General features: G+C 42.8%; 1 protein-coding gene across 1 annotated transcript in view; it reads left to right on the plus strand.

The window, feature by feature from the left end:
• The window catches only part of PKNOX2 (PBX/knotted 1 homeobox 2), a 351167-nt gene that overhangs the window by 285496 nt on the left and 42584 nt on the right, over nt 1–23087 (plus strand). Inside the window, exon 7 of the mRNA XM_036747254.1 lies at nt 13973–14161. Coding sequence (XP_036603149.1) covers nt 13973–14161 — 189 coding nt within the window. The remainder of the gene's footprint in view (nt 1–13972; nt 14162–23087) is intronic.

Below are 23087 nucleotides of genomic sequence, written 5' to 3' on the forward strand. Positions count from 1 at the left end.
TTCTTTCTCCCTGCAGGCAGGCTCCTCGTCCCCAACCCCTTCCCAAAGCCACTGCCCTTATCCTTATTACTCCCTGAAACTGAAGTCACCATCAGGCCCCCGCACCAGCCACAGGTCTGACTGCAAAGGTTTTCCCTTGTAAGCACTTAAGAAATCCTGATTATGGGCCACCTGCTCTCCTCTGCTGCCATTGGGCTAGTTCACCTCTTTGGAACTTGCTTTCTTCATTTGTGAAACACAGAGCAAGGCTGGGCTTTATCTTGAAGGTCCTATCGGGTTCTAAATCTGTGATCATGTGATTCTTAGTGTCTGTAGCTGAAGAGGAGAGATGCAATAGAGGTGACTATAGTGGAGTGGGGAGCTCTTCTGCTACCCCCAGCTTGGATAAGTACCATTTTCCTCTCCCAAGAAAGAATTTTTTTTTGTCTTTTCTGTGAGCTATTAAGGAAACTCTTGCCCCAGTGCAGATCAGCAACTGTTCTGCAGTTTATCTGGTCTTAAAGTTTTTTGGAGGATGAAGCGGAACAAGCATCGATTAATCCCCTAGGATGTACCAGACACTGAGCTAAGTGCTTTACAAATGTCTCATTTGATCTTCACAACAACCCTGGGAAATATGTGCTATTATTACCCTCCATTTTACAGTTCAGGAAATTGAGGGACAGGTTAAATGACTTGCCCAGGGCCACACAGCTACTAAGTGATTGAGGCTGGGTTTGAGCTCAGGTCTTCCTGACTCTATGACCATTTCTCCATCCATTGTGCCACCTAGTTGCAAGTTAAGTGACTTAGCCTGGGGCACAAAGCTAGTATGTGTGACAAGTGGGACTTGATTCAAGGTCTTGCTGACTCTGAGGCTGACTCTCTGACCATTGCACTCCACGGGCTCTTAAGAAGAACTATAGAATGTTCTCATAGAAAGTTCAAGTGGCAGAGGTCACTCATCTCACTTCACAGATAAGGAAACAGAGTCTCAGAGAGGGGAAGTTATTTGCCATAAATGCTTATTGACTGGCATAGCTAGCTAGGAGCAGAGCTAGGCCTAGAACCCAGAGCGAGTGTGGTGTGATGCAGAGAGTAGAACAGGAATGTGTGAGCATTTGCGAACAGGAGAGAGAAACCTAGACAGCCAAATAAGTCAAGGGAAAGCCTAGAGAGGTCTTTCCCAGGATGGATTTTCAAGGCTTCTTCTCTCTCCATTGAGGTTCTGAGAGAGAGAGAGAGAGAGAGAGAGAGAGAGAGCACATACACATGTGTTCTGCTTACAATTTTCATAAATAGTCAAGGTCGAATTGTTCAAACTCTTCATTTTCCACGGATGTTTAGTACATCTTTAGGTGACCATCTCTCTCCTCAAGCCTGTCATGTTGGTAACTGTCTTCATCTACCATTGAGCCACTGTCTAGCCAGAACATGCAATGGCATGTTAATATTCATTCAAACAAAACCAAATGAGGAAAGCACACTTTTAAAAATACATATACCAGTGCATCCTCAAACCAGACACAAATACAGTTGGTTTGGGATTATCTGGGGCTTCTGTATCATCCATGCCACTTGGTTTTTGCAGAGAGTGAAAGGTTATTAAATAACTTCTTAGTACTTATGGAAAGAGCTTCCATGCAAAGGAGACCTCACAGTTTTGGAAACTTGGACTGGGGAAGAAGATGAACCAGAAAGAGTGTTTGAGATGACGATTGGAGGTGTTCTTCTACAATCAGGGCAACTAAACCCAATTCAACCAGCATGTATTAAGCATGTACTATGTGCAGGACAGAGTGTTAGGCACTAGACTGATGTCTGTTATAATGTACAGTGTTATATAAAAGTAAAGCCAAGCACACAGTCACTGGCCCCAAGGAGCCTATTAATATAAATATAATAAATATAAATGAGAAGTCTCCATTGTGAGCAATTCAAGGAACTGGAATTTTTCCAGTTCAATCAGGGAAGGCTTCATGGAGGAGCCTTTGGGTTTTGAAAGAATATATTTCAGCTTGCAGAGATAGGGAAGAATGTCCATTCTAGGCATAGAGGACATTATAAGCAAAACCAAGAAGAGTGAAGAGGGCAGAGTAAGAACAGTAGGGGCAGTGATTAATTAATTGGACTGAAATGTAAAATACACGAAGGGGAATACCAGCAAGTGTCTGGAAAGGAAGGGTTGGAGCCATACTGTTGAGGTCAGTTTTACCAATTTCTGCTAAGGGCCCAACAGGTAAACCTGTTCCACTCCTTGGGTCCTCTGTCCATGAACAAGGCAGCTAGGTGGCATAGTAGCTAGAGTGTTGGATTTGGAATCAGGAAGACCTGAGTTCAAATGCTACCTGAAGATACTAACCCTCTGACCCTGGCCAAATCATCTTACCTCTATTTGCCTCAGTTTCCTCAACTATGAAATTAGGATAATAATAGCACCTACCTCCCAGGGTTGTTTAGAAGATAAAAGTGCTAGCTATCATAATGATCAAGGCCCAATAACTGGGACTAGCCCCTAAAGCTCATGGGTTAGTGTGGCATGGTGCAAAGGAGTGAAATAGATGCATGGGAGCTTTTGTGGATGGTAAGAGACAGGTATCTCCAGAGAAAACTCCAGGCACCTGTGCTGTGCCTATTGTCCAGGGGTGTCCACCATTGTTCTGCTTTTGCTCTCCCTAGAAATGTGTCCCTATAGGTCACTGGGAAATGCCTGGTACCCTGCCATGATCATAACCCACTATTTGCAGAGTAATGAGGAAGACCTAAAATGCAAAGCAAGAGTCCTGTGGAAGCTGGGCTTTCATGACTTGTGATACCGCTATGAGGAGCTCAGACCTCTTCTCTTACTGTCCCTGAAACAGTGGCTTATGGTCTAGTCACAGTCCTATTGCAGCCTGGCAACTACGAATAATTTATCACCTAAGCACTTTTTTCTCATCTCTCTCTGGATTTCAGAGGACTGTATGGACCCTTTTCTAGTCTATAGAATCAGATTCCTGCCTCAGGGGAGAGATGGTGCATGGTTGGGCATCAGACACCAGAAATGAATAATCTGTTACTAACTGGCAGTATGACCTTAGACAAGTCAATTCCCCTTTTTAGGCCTCAGGATCTTCATCTGTAAAATGGAGGATCCAAACTAGATATTCCCTTAGGTTTCTTCCAGCTCCAATATCCTAATATTCTGCTTCCCTAGAAACTCTGTTGGTCCTTGGTTTTATGTCCTAAGTGCTTGCTTGGTCTGGGTTTTGACCTCCTAGACAGATAGCCAACTAATTCTTTGGGCAATTCTTTGGTCCGTGTGGATAAATTGTCTACTCATGGGCATAGAAGAATCTAGCTGAGGAACCAAAGGCCTGCTTTTGCTTTCCCTGGACAATTACTTGATTTGGTGATTGTGTAGACTGATTGATTAATTAGGCATACTTCCTGGTCCTCTCACCTTAGTTGTCCACCCACCAGGGTCCTGTCCTGGGCCTGGGAGTGAGGGCTTTCTTTTGGGTGATCAGCCAGTGCCTACCACCCCCTCCCATCCTCTGCCTTGACATGGTCAGGGAGGAGATGAAAAGGCCAGCCACAGGGGCCATCATTAGAACAAGAATCATGTCGCCAGCACAGCCGAGATGCACATAATTAGAAATTAGAAAAAGGTCAGATCGCGTCATTATCAGCTCAATCAGCTGCCGAGTGCCACAGTCAGTTAATTTGGCATCTGTATTTTTTACAACCCCGCACACGTAGCCCAGCGGACTGTAACTCTTTATCCGGACAGATATACTGCGCAGCCGAGCAGGGACATAAAATGAGAGACCCCAAGCAAATGAGCTGAGATAATTGAGAGATTTATTTTTTATATATATGTGTGTCAGGGCAGCTTTCCTTTGCCCTTGAATATTGACTTTCATAAATGGGATTGTCAGGGGGACACTTGGGTCTGGGGAAACTTTGGCCCTCTGAAATACCTCATTGCCAGACCCTGGGCCTCCCTCTAGACCTCATTTTTTCCCCAAGTCCAGTAAGGCTTGGAGTCGCCTCCTTCCCATTATCATTTGAACACACCCCCCTCTCTCCCCGACCTGCTATCATTCTCTTCTCTCTCCTAATACCTCCCTTCCCCACATCCCTTCCATGCTCTAAATTTTCTCAGCAATAGCAGCCTCCAGCCAAGAATGGCTGAGTTCTTTCCAGAGCTGCCAAGAAAATCCAGTAGGGCTTCCTAGGATTCAGAAGAACCTTCTCTCTTAGAGATTTCCATCTGCCCCCTATTATCCATCACCCTTAGGGACCTGGTCAGAATAGGAAGGAGCCTTAGAGACAGGCTCCTCTTTTTATAGTTGAGGAAAACGAGGCCTAGAAAAGGTCAGTGACTCGCCCAAGGTCATGTAATGAGCAGCATGGTAAAACAGAAAGAATGTTGGACCTGGAGTCAATGAATCAGCAAGCATTTATTATGCATTTACTACATACATCATCAGGAAACATGGGGTTGAATCTTGCTTCAGATGCTGGCCATCTTGGTGATCCTGGGCAAGATACTTCACTCAGTTTCTTCATCTGTAACAGAGGAATGATACTGCTTGCAACTCCCTACTTCACAGGACTGTTGTAGGAAAAGTGCATTTCGAAGCACTATATAAATGTGGATTGTTGACAAGGTAGAGTTGAATTCAAGTCTCCAGTATTCTAGGTTGATGTTCATCTGCCCGAGGGTATTTAAACCCTTGAGGTCCTTGTAATAAATTTTTCATAACCTATACTAGGACCTTAACTGTGCTTCTTCTAGGACATTAACCGATTTGTCCTTGGGTGGCCTCCTCTGGACAAGGGTTCATTCTTGCCCACTTTCTGGTCCTATGGCCATCTGACCACCTCTTTACCTGAACTACAGACCTCTTCTTCAGTCTGTCCCATCCAGTTCCTTTCCCCCTACCTTCTCTACCCTCCCTTCCCTCCTCCTTCACCCCCCAGAAGCCACTGGCTGGCACTTGGTAAAGTTTGTAAAATTTGCAACTTCCCCAAACCCCTTTGAAAGGTAAAGGCTTTTTGTTTTATAAAATCTGATTTACAGGCCCCGGTGGAACAGGGCCGAAGTTTTATAGATTATGCAAGATTTCAAACCAGGGCTGTAAAACGTACAGTTCAGTTTCATGCATGGCATTTTTTTATGTGTAAATTTTTTAACATTTATGAGGCCCGTTTTAATGAGGCTCCAGTGTGACTCAGGGGACAGGTTATGGTTCCTGACCACAGAGCCAGCCTTGGAGCAGGGGCCTCAACTTTCAGGCCTGCTGGCCCCCTGACCACAACTTCGTAGGAGGTCCAGGACAGGGTAAAGGGTCTCACGAGCCTTGCCCAGAGACAGCTCATTTTAGTCCTTGCTCAGGCCTTTCCTTGTCTGGGCAATTGTTCCTACTGGGTCAGAAACTACTTCATGCTCCAGAGAGCCTGAGGCCCAGGGGTGATATAGGTAAAAATATCTCAGATTTTCACCTAAGAAAAACCTGTACTGACTTCTGTGAAATTTATCTCTAAGAACTTTAGGTAATCTAATCCACCCTCTCATTTTACAGATGAAGAAACACGCTAGGGAGGCCAAGTGACTTATTCAAAATCACACAGCTAGTTTGTGGCAGTATTGAGATTAGAACCTATGCTTCTTAATTATTTCCAACCTACCACAAGTCCATTCTTACATTGATTTCCAAATCCTCTGAAATGTCTCTAATTCCTGTTCTTTTCTTTCCCCTTCCCCTTTCCAAACCTGCATTTAAAGTTAGATGATTCGCTTCAAATCATGGACCCTCCATTTACTGCTTGTGTGATTTCAGGCTAGTTACATCCTCTGTCTGGGCCTCGGTTTCCTTTCCGGTTAAATGAGGGGGTTTGACTAGATACTCTATAAGGTCCCTTTCAGCTCTGCGTCTCTGATTTTATGATTATTTCTCTTTAGCTCCAAGGCTACTTCAGCTCTGATGTCTGGGGGAGTTGCTAGTTGCATTACAGCTTTGATGGCACCAGTGGCTTATAGGCATTGTCCATTGCTACACTCAGGCTGCAGATTATTTTACTGCCAACACTTCTTACAAAGAGAGAGAGCTCAGGGCACGGGCACGCCATAGATTTTTGATGGATATAAACTCTCCTTCATAGGAATAGAAAGCTAGTATTATCTTTGTGGGTAAAGATGAGACTAGAAGAAACCTCTGTGGGTCATTTGGAATATATAAAAGGAGCCTGCTTTTATATAGCGCTTTAAAGGGTTTAATGAAACCTTTTCCTCACAGCTCCCCTGCAAGCTGTATAGTACATATATTATTTTCATTCCCATTTTCCAGATCAGGAAACTGGGATCAACAGAGATTAGGGTCACAGCAAGAATCAGAGCCAGAAATGGAATTCAGTTCTCATGACTCCCAGGATCACTCTGTAAAGCTGCCTTACCCTTAGGAAGAACACAATTCCTCAGACTGAGCTCTACTCAGCTCTGTACCTGCCACTGGCTCAGTTCTGGCCTTGTCTCATGATACTTCCCCATGTCATAGTTTTTTTTTTCAGATAACCCTGGGAATCAGTATTGCAAGTTGTTGCTGTCTCCATGATGCTTTAAGATCTGCCTTGGAAAGGAGTACTGTGATTATTCCTGCTCCTGCTTCTTCCTCTTACTGAACCCTTCTTGGGCCCCTAATAATGATAGATCTGTGCCCACCTCACCAACAACCTTTAAAGAGATCTTAGCCTTCCAGAATACTCATAAGGAGTAAACTCTCTCCTCTTTTTTCCCGCACTGGCCTAGAGTAACTGGGCAAGCATGCATATGGGCTTTTTGCAAGGTCAAATTCGTTCACCCACTCATCCATCCATCCCATCAACCATTCTTTTGTCAATCAAACATTTGTTGAGTTTCCATTTTGGAGAAGGCACATTGTGAAGTATTTAGGTGCCGCAATATGGAGATTTTACAGGAAAAAAAAATTCAGCTCCTACCTTCTAAGATTTTAACACCTTAAGGGATTACGGGGACGGAAAACAAATAGACATGAAACTCAGATTGGGATAACTATAAATATAAACACTTTTTTCTTTAAAATCTTTATGGGTATCTTTTTTTCACATGTCCATCATTTCTATATATATCCCTCCCCACTTCCCTGGAAATCAAGCCATGCCTTATATCAATAAAAAAGTGAAAAAAGATGCAGAAAACAACAAATACATCACTTATATCTGATAGTATGTGCAATATTTCATACCCATAGTTCCCCTGTCCCCCGCCTCTGCAAAGAAATGGGGAAAGTAAATTTCATCAGCTCTTCTCATGGGCTGAGCTTTGCCATCGTAATTATTTAGCACTTATTTTAATTTTTTTTGTTCTCTTTACACTTTGGTAGTCATCGTGTATGGATTATTTTCCTGGTTCTTTTTATTTCACCCAACATCAATTTATCTGTCTTTCTATACTCCTAAGAATTCTTCCCATAGCATTTGTTAGAGCACAGTAATATCCATTTAAGCTCTACCCGAATATTTAAACATTCCCCAAAAGATAGGTGTTCTTATTGGTTCCAGTTCTTTGTTACCCCATAAAGTGAATATAATATGAATATTTGGTTCATACAGGACTTTCTTTTTGTCTTTGACCTTATTGGGTTATATGTCTAGCAATGGGATCTTTTGGTGAAAATGTAAGAAGAAAATTTTAGTCCTTTTCTTTTTAATGTAATTCCAATTGCTTTCTAGACTAATTTGAAGCTCTATCAATTGTGGATTGATGTGCCTGTCTTTCCACAGTCCCTCCAGCATTGACTATATTCCTCCTTTGCCATCATTGCCAAATTGCTAGTTGTGAATATGTGAACATAGATACTTTTTTAAAAAAAATATGTTTTTGATTCTGTTACATAAGAGAAATACTGTAGAAAATATGCTGAGATTTAAGGAAGTCATTTATAATATCCTTGTGAACAAAACCTCCCCAAATAGGATGTAAGCTGTTTGAGGGATGGGAATATTTCAGTTTTTCTTTGTATTCCCAATGCTAGGCACATAGTAAGCATGTAATATTTGTTGAATGATTGATGGAAACTAGATAGCCAGTTTCACCAGTACAGGTGGGTGGATTCTTATTTATTTGTACAACTATGGCCAAAGTATTGATTGAATAGGTGTTAGCCTAGATGCACATCTTTAGACATGGGACTGTTTTCTCCTCTATCTGGTTCAATATTTTTATTAATAACTTAAATAAAGACGTGTCACACAACAAATTCTCAAATAACACAAATGTGGGAGAAGTAGCTAAAGCCTTGAATGATGGGCTGGAAACAAGACTAAATTTAATAGAGATAAATGTAAATTCCTGCACGTAAGGTTAATCACATAAGTACTGGATGGGGAAGACATAGCCAGAGAACAGTTCATGTGAGAAAGACCTGAGGGACTTAGTGGACCACAACTTTAACATGATTTACTACCATGATATGGCAGCCAAAAATGCTGACCCGATGTTTTAACCTTTCTTTGTATCAGTGCTTGGCATAGAGCCCGGCACATAGTAGGCACTTCATAAATACTTGTTGGTTGAATAATTAATAGAAGCATAGTATCCCAAATAAGGGAGATGTAGTTAAACTGCATTTTGCTTTGGTCAGACCACGTATGGAATACTGTGTTTAAGTTTGGAGTACCACAATCTAAGAGGGACATCAACAATTTATCATGAGTCCAGAGGAGGGCAACCAGGATAGAATGTCATATGAGAAATAAGTAAAGAAACTAGGAGTATTTAGCCTTTCCCTCTTAGAAAGAACAGTATAGCTGTTTTCTAGTATCTGAAGAGATAGCATGTGAAATAGCATTTAAATTTGCTCCGAGTAGCTCCAAAGCGAAAACCAATGGAGGGAAAATAAAGGAAGGGGTTGGAATAATGGAGAGGAGGTGATTGTGACAATTGTCTTTAAGTACTGAAAGAGATGTCATATGGAATAAGAGCTTAATTTATTTTGCCAAACTCAAACCAAATAGTGGAAGTTACAGAGAGGAAGAGTTTCCTTCAGGTAAAAATTTAGATTATTTGAAAGTAGAATGGGTGGACTTGAGAAGCAGTGAGCCCCTTCTCCCTGGAGGTCTTCACAGAGAGGCAGGATGACCCCTTGTTGGCAATATTGTGGAAGGAATTCTTCCTTAGGTTCAGGTGTTGGACTACAACACTCTGAGATTATATCATATGATGTAGCATATCATATGACTTTATGACAAAATTCATTATGAAGAAGAACTTTTAATTATTAGAACCATTTGGCAGAAGAGTGGGCTGCCATATAAGATAGTGGCTACCCTCTCACTGGAAATGTTCAAGTAGAGGCTGGCTAAACCCCCACAGGGATGTTGTAAAGACAATTCCTATGTGCGGTAGCAGATTATAACTAAATGACTCTGAAGTCCCTTGGAATTCTAAGATTCAGTGCTTCTAAAATCCTGCACTATGATGGGCAGGGGGGGGGAACGGGGAAGCAGTAAGTATTTCATAGGGAACATAGAGATGATAAGTTTATAGTTGGAAGCGATCTCAAAGGACATTTAGGTTAACCATTTTCTGGGTGAAGAAAAAGTGAGGCTCATTGACTTATCCAAGGTCACAAAACTATTTTATGGTATGGAAGTTTTATAGGAAAAAGAAAAATAATTGGACAAAGAAATGGGATTATGCTTAACAGATTTACAGGGAATACTGTCTTCTATGGGATTGTTGCTATACTGAAAGATGAAAGCAATATTCAAAATAATCATGGAAAACTAGTCATATCAGGATGAAATTCAGCAGGAACTGGTACAGAGTGATCTATTCTTAGGAGCAAAAGCTTGACAACACAAATGCAGAATGAGGAAGATTAGGGCTAATAGTTGACCTTCTGTTGTGGGAAATGGCAAGGCTGGGGAGGGGGTACAGATACAGACAGAACAAAAGGGAGAGAGGGAAAGGGAGGGGAGAGAGAGAGAGAGTTAGTTTATTAGGTGCTCACTATGTGTCAGACCCTATACTAAGATGTTGGTTGTATGCCTTCTGCTGTATTTCTTGGTTGGACCCAAACTAGCGTATTATGTCTCATTTCATTTATTGTACTTTTAAAAAGAACATGGAGAAACTAGAGAGGTTGCCAAGAACATCCAAGATGATTAGGGAGTAGACAAAGATCATAGCATTTAGAGCTGTGAAAGAAGGTCTGTGGCCCAGAGAAATTGTTGCTTCTGGGTGATAAGAAGCAGGATCAGGATCTGAATTGAGGTACTTTGATTCCATATCCTTTGCTCCTTCCATCATACCACACTGCCTTTTCTATGAGAAGAAAGTGAAACAAATTCTTTTTCTAAGACAGGAGCTGCTCAAAGGTGACTTGAACACTATCTTCTACCATAGGAAGATTTTATAAGTGAAGTGCTTATCAGTTGTTTTCCATGTTTAGGAAAGACTGAATAAGAGGAAAGGAGCTTAACTTAAAGCTGGGAGGATTTTAACTGGACATAAAAACATGCTCTTCTTAACCAACAGTGTGATAAAACCTTGAGAGGCCTACTGAGGCTCTAAGTCTCTATTCCTAGATAGTATCGAGAGGGGAAGTGACAACCATCTGTGCTAGACTATTTAGATATTTATCAACCTAAAGGCAAGGGGCTGGGTCACATGATCCACCATAGTGTCTTCCAGACCAGTGTCTGGGCCATTCAGAGGATACCAGAGAGAGGAAGGGAGCAATTATTATGAAGTTGTTGGGCCAGACGTGAGGGAGGGAAGACTGGAAAAGAAGAAGGAGGGTGCCTGGAGAATAGATGGAAGAGATGGGAGAAATGAGGATGGCTTTACAGCTGTTTAGGTACCCCGGGATCTTGTGTTCCTGACCTAGATCCTTACTTCTTCTTATTCCATCGTCTTGCCAGAAAAAGGTAGGTGGAACAAGAGATAGACTGCTGGGCCTGGAGTCAGGAAGACCTGAGTTCAAATGTGGCCTCACTTACTAGCTCTGGGTCTCTGGGCAAGCTACTTCTCTTTCTGCCTGAGTTTCTTCAACTACAAAATGGCAATTGTAATAGGATCTGCCACCCAGGGTTTTTGTGAGGGTCAAATTAGATAATATTAGAAAAGTGTTTGGCACTTTACTTGGCATATAGTAGGCACTTAAATGCTTTTCTATTCCATTCCTTTATGCTACAAATGACCATATCCCAGTTTTGTGCCCAGCAGCGTTCTAGGCATTATGACACATATAAGAAAGAGTTCCACTCCCAGAAAAAGGCAAATTAAGGCAACAGCCCAGGCTCATCCAAACCCTACTTTTTTCAGAAAATTAATACTCATTATAACCTCAGTTTATCCTCTGGCTTTTTTTAACCTGACCTTCGTGCAAGACAGAATTTTTATCCTCCAGTCTGTCAGTCCATCTATATCATGGCCTGAGGGCTCACCCCAGCCAGAGAGAGCCCTGGGAAACACTCTTAAGACAAAACCAAAGAAATAGTCGACAGTCTTAGCCCTTGGAGAATTTTCCATCTAGTTCAATAGTCTTTCCAAATGATTGATCTCAATGAGTGCTAGGGTGATAGAATGGGAAGAGCACTGAATTTGGAATCAGGAAACCCGCATTCGAATCTTAGCTTTGTCACTCAATAACTGTAACTTTGGGCAAGTCACCTCTCCTCGCTAGGCCTCAGTTTCCTAATCTGTAAGAAAGAGATGCATAGACTAGATTTTTCTCATCTCTTCCAGCCCTAAATCACAGAGCCCAGTTGGAGGCTGATAATTGCCAATACATACCTCACTACTTTCATACAATCATACAAAGATACTGTATCAGCAAGGCAATAAACAGAACATTGACGATAATCATGAATACGCCTATGTGGTTCTGTATTGCAAAATATGAAAGACTCTCCGCATAGAAGGTAGAAGAAATAAAACATTTATTCAGACACCAGATAACCAGATCCCATAACCAAGCAACCAACTCCCACAACCAATAAGCCCACTTTGTCATAACAGCAAGGAACTTAAAACACAATATCACAATATGGAGCCTCACCATTCCAAAACCATCAGCCCCTGCTGCAAACTTACAGCCCAGCACACATCTGCTCTTTCCCTCAGCTCTAACTGTTGTAACTGCTCTCTCAGTATTTCCTGTGATGTAAGCAGGTCACATGGCCTATTAATGGGTGGGAAAGACCTTCAAATATAAATTGCTATTACAGATATACAGGCAACAAATGTAGGCAAGGATACATAAGTACCTATAATGTTAAGGACAATCATATAGTGCTAAATTCTTGACCACTTCTGTCCCTTTGGCCCAAAGTGGAGTCAGTGCGACAAATATTGACTGAGTGCCTGCAAGGGAAGTAGTACTGTGTCAGAAGCTTAGGATACAGATTTAAAAACAAACACAGTCACATCAAACATCACTGATTAAATTCTGATATCCAAAAACAAGCATGTGTCATCCAGAGCCATCCAGAACTTTGAAAGAAGAGTTACCATGGACAAAGCAAAACATGCTCCAGATGACTGATCATAAGAGAAATTAAAATTAAAACAGCTCTGAGTTTCCATCTCACAATGATGTGACAAAGAGGTAATGTTGTAGGGGCTGTAAGAAGAAAGGTACATTGATACACTGTTGGTGGTGCAGCTGAAATATTCTAGATTTCAATTCAGAATTATAATAATAATGATGATGATAATGATAGCATTTGCATAGTGCCTACTATGTGCCAGGACTGAGCTAAGCACTTTACAATTAGTATTTCATTTGATCCTCAAAACAACCTTAGGATGTAGGTGCTATCACCCCAATTTTACAAATGAGGAAACTGAGGCAGACAGTAGTTAAGTAACTTACCCAAGGTCACAGAATTAGTATGTGGGGAAGGATTTTGACTCAGGTGTTGCTGATTCTAGGTCCTGTGCTTCCTGTACTGTGTCACCTTAAATAGGCAATACAAAGAGACCAGTTAGACATGTCTACAACAATGTAAATCAAAAGGTCATAAAAGAAGATGAACTGAGGAAATGAAAAATCCATAAAGATCCCAGACAACTGATAATGAAGCATCACGTTCCCCCGTAGCAGAGAAATAGGGGACTACTAGAACAGAATATGATGTGGTGACTAGCAAACTTTTTTGCTTAGTTGTTCTAATTTTGCAATTTGGTGGTATGTAGAGTGCTGGACGTGGATTTAGGAAGACCTAGATTGAATCCTGTCTCAGGTGTTCATGTAGCTGTGTGACCCTAGACAAGTCACTTAACAGCTCTCAGCCTCACTTTTCTCATCTGTAAAATGGGGATGATAGTAATAGCTACTATATTACAGGGTTGTTGTAAGGACCAATTGACATAACCTATAAAGTTCTTTATATGCCTTAAAGCACTTTCAAAATAATTAGCTATTGTTATTAGATATTATTCATTTCACAAAGGAGGCTTCAGTCAGGAGAAGTTGAAATGGCTGTGATATAAAGACAAAGGGCCCCAATAATTTTATTTCTTTAAAGAACAAACATGTCACTGACCTCAAAGGGCTTACAAAGGGCTCCAGGAGACAAAAACTCCTAAAAGGTTATCAAAATACATAATTACTGTAAAAAGTATGTTGATGTATGGGGTGGGGCTGAAGATTAGAAATTATTTGGATATTTTGGAGAATTAGATAAGGTTAATCTAAGAAGGCTTCCTGGAAGAGGTTGGATTAGAACATACTAGCTCAGAGATAGAGAATCTCTACATCTCCTGCTCCAGTCCCTGGCAGCTTTTCTGAAGACAGGGCCTCTTTAAGAAGCCACACAGTTCCCTTGGCTACTGCTGCAGTGAGTGATGCTCCTTCTCCTCCCGTGACCTTGGGGTCCTAGAGATGGAATGGGGAGGGCATGAATGGGTATGCATGATATCAGAATTGATGCCGTGACCTCACCTCTCACTTCTTCCCTGCATTCCCCATCTCTCCAGATGGTGAAAGCAATCCAGGTTCTGAGAATCCACCTGCTGGAGCTGGAGAAAGTGAATGAACTCTGCAAGGACTTTTGTAACCGTTATATCACCTGCCTCAAGACTAAGATGCACAGTGACAACCTGCTCAGGAACGACCTTGGAGGTCCCTATTCCCCCAACCAACCTTCCATAAACCTGCACCCACAGGTAATATACATCTCATGACTGGCTTCCTCCCACTCAGCGTTGTTGGGGCCCTCTCTCTCCTTTGACTCCTAACCTGGACCTGGCAAAATAATGGGTGGGCATCATGAAAATACTTGAGGATGCTTTAAGAGGTATCTGCCTCATTGGCTCCTTTAGTTGTCAAGGCCCTCCCCCCACCCCATCTCATCTACTCTCCTACGGCTGACAGCTGAGGGTAGTTAAGAGCCTCTGAAGAGGGGATGCTGTGAGTGAAGTCTCCTAAATAATGCTGAGCAAAATGTTGCTATTTATAGGTGAAACAACTCTCTTGGAGAAGGAGAGTGTCTTTTCTCAAGCAGGGACAAAACTGAGACTCATATCCAGGTAGCCAGGTTCCTGATTATACTACAAGCAGCATACCTTCAACCCTAATGCTGAAGTACCTTGGGCAGCCCACGTTCTTGGTGGTGGCTGCTGTGGGCAAACTGACCATTCTTCAGCTCCTTTCTGCCTACTGGACAGTTCATCTCTCCTTGACCACTCTCTTCTGATGGTTCTCACCTCTTCTCACCCCATTACTGCTTCATCAGTGTTTAATTTTGGGTTCACACAACACATGTCCCCAAAACTTTGCTCATTGTGATTGTCCAATACCACCTCTTCAGCTCTCTCTACTCCAGTTTCAGAGAAGCTAGGAGGCAGGAAGAAGGGCAGATTCTGTATTCCCAGTTGGGATAGATCCCTCTTGTATTCTTCAACCCATAGCTTAAGAAGTCCATCAAAAGAAAGCTCTGCTGACCCCTCCAACCCATCATGTAAGGGAAAAATCTAATGACATCTGTTCACCAACCTTCTATCCAAGGATGAGCCTCACTTTGGTGATGTTTGCTACTTATATGCAACAACTGGCTCCTTTCCTAGAAAGTATGGCACAGGGGTCCTAGTTCTCGGGTAGAAATCCCAACTGTACCATTTAGTACCTGTGTCACCTCATCCAAAGTATTAACCCTCTCTAAAGCTCAGTGTCCTTGTCTGTATAATGAGGGTTGGAACAGGTGACTTTCTAAGGTCCCTTCTAACTATGAATCTATAATCCTATGAATAATACCTCCCTTCTTGGATTCTCCCTGCTCCACTTTGGGGATATTTGTAGGAGAAAGGGTAGAAAGATGACTTTATCTCCTAATCTAAACATATTGAAATATCTTCTGAAGAAGCTTTGTGATGACTCATTCTCTTCAAGCACCCCATCTGGTGGGGTGAGAGAGGTGAGGAGTGGGTACAAACTGTGAAATGCTGGAAGGGGTGACAGAGAAAGACTGTGCCATCTAATTCCCAGGAGGTCTTTTAGAACAGGAGCCCTCTTGTATACATACAGCCATATTTCCAGGGTACTTTTAGATTGGATGGAGACAGCCAAAAGGAGGGGATGACTTTTAAGAGAATATTTCTTTGATAGTGAGTCACATCTCCTGAGATTCTCACCCTGCAAACAAATACCATCCCTGCTATGTAAGACCTTTTTGGAACTGGGAGAAAGTGAAAGGTGTGGGGTGGAGACTTTGGATAATACGGAGTGTGGGACAAGAAGTTTATTTCCTCTTTCGATTGCCTGAAATAACCAAATCATTTTATCACAGATCTGAAGAAGCCGCCCAGGCTTCTGTTTGCTAATATTCTCTTGAAATAGACTCATTCCTTCAGAGTCTTATTGTACTTTCCCTTATGATCAAAATTAGCAAGAAACTTGCATAAAAGAGGACAATAATTGCTCAACGAGCATCTCGTTTGTAATTTATTAGTTTCTATTATTGTGGGTTGCTATAGCAACGGTGCGCAGCCCCGGTGACGGGAGAGATTCGAGATAGGAGCTGAGGAGGCTGTGAGGCCTCACCAAATGGAGATGCACATTTTTATCAGTAATTTTCATGAAAATAATAAGTGAGGAGTTAATGAGATGGAAAGCCATCCTGTGGCTATTGTGAATTTTTTTTAAGTGTTGATCTAATTAGAATGCATCAGTCAGGAAAAGTAATGAGGATTTAGTGCCTCACAGAGATGTGAGGATCATATCAGAAAATTAGCACAAGTCTTTGGAAATAATCAGGCCCTTAGAGAGGCACTGGATTCCCCCTCCTGGGCCCTCCAACTCTACCTCTAGGTCTGCAGTGGGGGGGGGGGGGGGGGGGGGGGGCGAGGTCCAATGAGGAGCTATACTGTGGAGGGGGAAGAGAGAAGTGATATGACTTCTGGGCAGGCAATAAGTGAGCAAAAGCAGTTTAAGAGCCTCTTTGGAATCCTACTCAGGGGCTAGGGACCAGAATCTGGCAGGGTTGTCTGAGGGAGTGAAGCTTTAGGGGAGAAGACAAGATGGGCTATGGGTAAACAGAATCTCCAAGAAAACTTGTCCTACTGGTTAGCCATAGGACTTTAGATCTTTGGGAAAAGCAAGAGGCAACTTTTATCACTATCATTTCAAGCTTCACACCACTGACTGGGGGAAAATATCTGATCCTAAGGACGGAAGTTGCAAAAACCTCAAATCTCCTCAAAGAAAGGAGGCTAGGAAATAGCCAGGAACAGAGAAAGGGAGACAGGATGAGGCAGATAAAGAGAGTTAGGAGGAAGCTAGGATAGTCCTTTTCTGGGAAGGACCAGAATCTGACTTAATGAGTTTCCCATGAACTTCGAAAACACTATGAAATGGGAGTGGTGGCTTTCCTGGGTAGAAGCTAGAAGTAAAGATCTGAGCTTTTGAGCTGGGGGAAGGAGGGGTGCCCCAGAGGAAAAAGAAAAAGTACTCTGTGACATTCGTCATGGTTCAGCCTTAATCCCCCCAGCCTAAAATAGCAGCACTGCCTGGCTGGCTTGGGGAGGGGTCTCTCCCCTTTGGAACATGATCTGAAGGGATCAACATTCCTATTCCTCCCCCTGCCCCTCCCCCAGCACTCCTCTCTTCTCTCTCCCTGTACCCCCTTCCGCCCCCAGCCCCGCCAGCTTTGTTGCAAAATGCTGGCTCATAGTTTGCCTCCATATGTTAATTTTGTACATTGGTGTTAAAAAATGAAAGAAATTTCAGTTTTTTTTAAACCAGTCCTCCCACTACATTACCTCTCTTTTGGCTCCCTCCTCCTTAGCTATTTGCATCTACTACTGACTTTTCTGATTGGGAATTGAAGGGGGCGGGCAGGGCAGGCAAGGAGGTTAAGTTTCTTTTGTGGGGCACAAGTATCTTCCTGGTGATGCCAGGTTACAGAAGCAGGGTCAAGAGACTCAGGCTACTGTTGCTGCCTCCCACAGGCCTGTCCATGAAGCTTACTTCAGCCTACGGTGATCCTTCCCTTTCTTCTCTCAACAATTAAAGTACTTATTCAGCATTAGGTCATACCTATCAAAAGTTATTTAACTACTCCTTGAATGCTAGTCTCCTGTCCTAGTCAAATTATAGGCTCCTCCTGGGCAGGGCCTCCCTCAAGACATCATTTATATCCTCTTCCCCAGTAAGTAGTAGTTGAATTCAATTGAACTAGTACAAAAAACATGTGGTTTTTGATACAGACCACTAGGCTGTCCAAACGTGGAATGGGAAATAAAAGAATACTTGCCCCTGGCAGGATCTGAGTGGGGTCTGGGTTTCCTGTTGTCGGGGATACTATGGAAAGAATTCATGCTTTAGGTAAGATTGTGACAGAATGATCTCCAAGGTCCCTTACAAATAAACTATTCTATGAGTCTGTCATTGCTTTGCTCTCTGGGAAAATCCCAGCCTAGCAAGTGCAGGGGAATTTCCCATCTTTGTATTTGGATGTCCTGCCTGTCCAAGGAGATTGTAACTTCCTTGAAAGTAAGTGCTGTCTTAGATTTCCTTTTCTTTTCCACAGCACTGAGTATGTAGAAGACACTTATTATGTACCCACTGAATGAATGACTTTGCTTCTCCTAAGGCATTCTTTTCAGTGGATGAAGGGGAATGAATCATGGAGAGCAGCGGTTTCCTAGGCTCGCTCCAAGTAGGAGAAGCCAGAAGCTCAGAGCAGGCTGCTTATCGAGGCAGTGGGCATTTGGCATTGTGGAACTGTAGTTTAGAGAAAATATAATTGAACTCCAGAATCAAAAGACTTGAGTTTGAATCCCATCTCTGCGACTAATTGTGTGACCTTAGGAAAGTTATCGAATCTCATTGAATTTTAGTTTCTTTCCTGCAAAATGGGCTCATAATTCTTGTGTTGTGAGGACCAAGCAAGTCACTAACTAGCAAACTGTGTGCTGAAGGCGAGTAGCACTAAGTTATACCCCTGTCCTGGGGCAAAGGGTGCACAACTTAACCTCAACCAATGCTGGGGTGTCCATGGAGCAACAGAGGGAGCATCAATACTGAGACTGTGGGCAGAGGGAACCAAAGAAGGGGCAGCTTCCTATTTGTGAGGCCAGACACCAGCTTGATCAAGAAATCTCCTGCCCAGGAAGGAGGAGGTAGTTTCATGGTGGAACTGGTTCAGTGGCCTATGAGGCAACCTTGGACTTGCAGGGATGGGAAGAGGGAATAGTGTCAGCTTTTATCCAGTGCAATCTAATCGGACCTAATGAGCACTTATTAAACACCTACCATGTACTGAGCATTGTGTTAGACAGACGGGATATAAAAACAAACATGAAAAAACCCTTGTCCTCAAGGAATAAACATGCTACTGCTCTGTCAAAGCCACTCAGTTTACCTTCTGAGAATCTGCCCAACAAGCTTTGGGGAAGCTATCCATCCTGGGAAGTTTCCTGACTGGTTGTGGGGCTCTGTGCGGAACATATAGAGCAGGAGGTGGAGAGAAACACCTCTCTAGGACAGAAGTTACAAAATGGTCAGACGTTCAAATCAACCAATACCCCTGAGCATTTGGAGCTCCCTCTCTCTACCTCTGTAGCTGCCTGATACTTTGCAGGCATGAAGTTCGCCATCCTCCAAGCCCTTGCCCCTCACCATGCTCTTCCCTCCTCCCCCCACCCCTCCGATTTACTCCCTCCCCAAACCCAACACCAGGAGAGAGGGAGAGTAGCCCTTTTCAGTCAGTGAAACCTGAGCAGAGCCTTCCGGGAAGGAATGTTCCTTAAGAGCAGCAGCTGTTTCTTGTCCCTACAGTCCAGAGCTGCCTTTCCCTTGAGGCTAGAGCTCCTGGCCAGAGCAATACAGAAAGAGGATTAGGTGGCTTGTTTATAGGCATTTGGCTTCTTGGTTGGGAACCTATCCTGGCCTTAGAGGGGCCTCTGGCTGGACCCAGGGAAGAGAAAGAGAGGAGGGGGAGACTGGCAAAAAAAAAAAAGGCTGACTAGATAGCCAGAGCTTCCTAGCTGATCAATGTACAAATAAATATTAAGCACCCACTGTGTTCCAAGCATTATGCAAGATATTAGAAGAGATGTAAGGAAGTGAAGGACAAAGTCCTTTTTCTTAAGGATTCCACAGTTGAGCTCAAGAGACAAGCTCTGCATGGTACATAAGGAATCTCCCTCTTATCCAGCCAGTTGCTGAGTTGGTTGATTCTTTCTCTGTAACATCTCTGCCCTCTATCCCCTTCCGTCTGCTCCCACAGCCTCAACCTAGTTCAATTCCTCATCACCTCTCATCTAAACTGTTGTAACAGCCTCCTAATTGGACTTCCAGCTTCCAGTCTCTGCCCCCTCCAACCCATCTTCCTCCTCACTGCCAAAATAATCTTCCCAAATTACAATTCCAGTAATATTACTCCCTTGCTCAAGACTCTTCAGGGTCTACTTCTTGCCCCTTAAGATAAAATATAACTTACTCAGTTTGGCATCCAAAGTACTTCACAGCTTCCCATCCTGGGCTTATTTCACATTACTCCTCCTCACATACCACATTCCATCCAAACTCACCTATTTCCTGTCCCTTAACTTTTGATACTACCTTCCATCCCCCACACCTTTGCACCGGCTGTTCCCCATGCCTGGGATGCACTCCCTCCTCACTGCTGTCTCTTAGAATCCCTGTCTTCCATCAAGGCTGAGTTTTTGAGTCACCTACTGTTGAAAGCTCTATCTGTTGCCCCCTGTTTGTTAGTGCTTTGTCCCTCCTCAAGTTATCATAGCTGTGCTCATCTCTTCACATCTTGGATTCTCCCTCTCCCCTAGAGAATGTAAGCCCTTTGAAGCCAAGGACTGCTTTTTATATTTTGCCTACAGTGCCTGGCACCCAAGAGGCTTGAAAAATGCTTGTTGAATTGGATTGGGATACAAATACAAAGCAATATTCAGTAGGAAGCAGTGTGAGGTGTGTGCCAGATGGATACAGGCATTAGTCAAGAAATCAAACTTTTCTTCACTATGTGCTAGGGATACAAAGACCACAAATTATACAATGCTGAGTCTCAAGGTATTTTCTTTCTATTGGGGAATAAGGTATTTTGAAATTTTAAAGGGAGGAGAGAAGTAGATTGGAAGATAGAGGAGTTAGAAGTCCTGAGTTCAAATCCTGCATTTGGCTTCTTACTATCTTAATAACATTTGGCAAGTCACTCCATCTTTCTGGGCCTCAGTTTCCCTCCTCTGTAAAGTAAGGGAATTGAATTAGATGGTTGAAGGTCTCTGTACTAAAGATACTGTGGAACTATTATCCTACGAACACTACAAATTGTGTTGGTTAGGGGAAACTTTCCAAAAAAGGGGAGGACTTGAGCTAATTCCCTAGAGAACTCAAGATATCACGATGAGCCCTGGCAAGGATCCCAATGGCCTGGGAGCCTGACTCATTCTGGAAGACTTACCATCTTCCCTGAAGACAGTCTTTGAGCCCATGGCTTGGCCAGGTGGATCGGCAGAGACATCTAGTGGCCTGAGAAGTACACGGCAAACAGCTGGGGCCTGGAAGCCTTCTTTTCAAAAACCACTAAATCTGGGAAATGGTATCTGGTTTCCCCAAATCTCCAGTTATAAGGGACCTTATAAGGTCATTTAGTCTATTCCTCTGTCTAGACATGATGGCACCCAAGCCATCCCAAACAAATGATTATTTTTTTAAAATAAATTTTGTTGATATGTTTAGCTTTTATAATTAATTACCTATAGTGCCCACTGTATCTCCCTTTCTACCCTCGAGATGTTGTTTGAAAGGACATGAAGTCAAGCAGTTTTTACTACCTTTTCCTCATTGGCCCATTTAGTTCAGTGGATTATTGTCCTCACTCTTCAGGTCACATCCCTACCTTGCCAGCTGAAGTCCATTTCCTCTTCTTGTGGCCTCTGGGGAAATGGCTTGAACAACACAGCTGAAATGAAGGTGGTCTTATAGGTGTCCAATAGACAGAATGCCCCCAAAGTCTGAAGCTTTAAGCTATTAATAGCTTAAGGACTCGCAATTTAATTTATATAATGAACTCTTATGTGAGGAAACTCCCTCTACCCTTGCAGGTCACCTCCCTCTCTGCAACTTACAGCCTCATTACTCAGAGCACCAGGAGAAGTGAAGTGAATTGACCAGGGTCATACAGCAAGCATCCATAGGCAGGATTTAAATTCAGGTCCTCCTGACTTTGAGACCAACTCTCTCCACCACACCTTTCAGCGACAACAATAATAATGAATAAGAGTAGTAGCATAGCTAGCATTTACATAGTGCTTTGCAATTTGCCAAACCTTTCATGTACTTTACCTCATTTGATCCTCATAGTCCGGTGTGGCAGGTGCCATTATTCTCATTTTAGAGATAAAGGAAACTGAGACTGAGAGGCTAAGTGACTCCCACAAAGTCACCCAGATATTGTCTGAAGCAGGATTCAAACCTGCGTTTTCCTGACTCTCAAGTCCAATATTGTATCTACTGTGCCTCTCACTGCTTCGGTCCTTTGAATGTTGATTAATTTCTGTTCTTTGGATTGAAGTAATTGCAGTTCCTTTCCTTTTTCATCGCATATCTTCCTCTTCAGCCCTTCCATCATTATCACTTAGATGAAAGAGATGCTGAGTGAAACTTAGAACCCGATTTCCAACTCTGGTCACGAATGCCATCCTCCCATAAATGCACTAGGTGTCCAAACTCTCCCCTTTCTTTCTGTCCTCTTCCCTCTCTATTCTCCCTTCTCCTCCCCCCTTCAGGGTCTCACAGTGATTTTCTAAGGAAGAGTGATCCAAAGTTTGATTGAGAATGGGAGGCAGAGGTTGTGAGGCCATTTACCTCCTTAGACCCTTACCTTTGCTCTTCTACCTTAAAAAGGAGGCTTCCCTCTCTAAGCATCAGTAAATGAGCTGGATATGGGAGTTGGGCAGGGTGGGGGCTGTAGAGAAACACCCTTGTTTATTCATGACTTGTGAGTCATCAGGTCCTAGAGCATTACTAGAGCACTGCTCTTACAGGATGATTCTGCTGTTCAGTTTGCTGTGATTCTTTCTGAAAGCTGCTTAAGCCATGAGTGATGAGCCTGACCAAAACCAGTGACCCCAGACTCGAGTTTATGGAGGCTTCAGTGGACAGCAACCGAACAGCAGACTCCCTTTAGGTTGTCTAGCATGTCAGAACGAGGGGGGTGAGGGATGGACAGCCTCTAGGAAGGCAGCAGGTGACACAGCAAAAAGAACCCCGAGGCCTGGAGTTAGGAAGGCCTGAGTTCAAATTCAGCCTCAATTTTTATTATATATATATAAATTTTTTAAAGAACTAAATTTGATTCTTCTAAATCTGAACTATGAGCAAAGGCTAAAAGCCATATTATTTACACAAAGCTCTTTAATGACCATAAGGTCAATAAAAGTTAACTATCCTTCTCAGAACTGACTCTTGTTTTACTTTCTCTTTTGTTCTTTGAGGAAAAATAAAATGTAAGTTTTTGTTTTTAAAAAATCAGTCTCATATACTTAGTTGCTGTTCAATCCTGGATAAGTCATTTAACCTATTTGCCTCAGTTTCTTCACCTGTAAAATTAGAGGGTTAGAATAGCACCTACCT

Source organism: Trichosurus vulpecula, chromosome 2 (assembly GCF_011100635.1).
Source record: "Trichosurus vulpecula isolate mTriVul1 chromosome 2, mTriVul1.pri, whole genome shotgun sequence".
NCBI lineage: Eukaryota > Metazoa > Chordata > Mammalia > Diprotodontia > Phalangeridae > Trichosurus > Trichosurus vulpecula.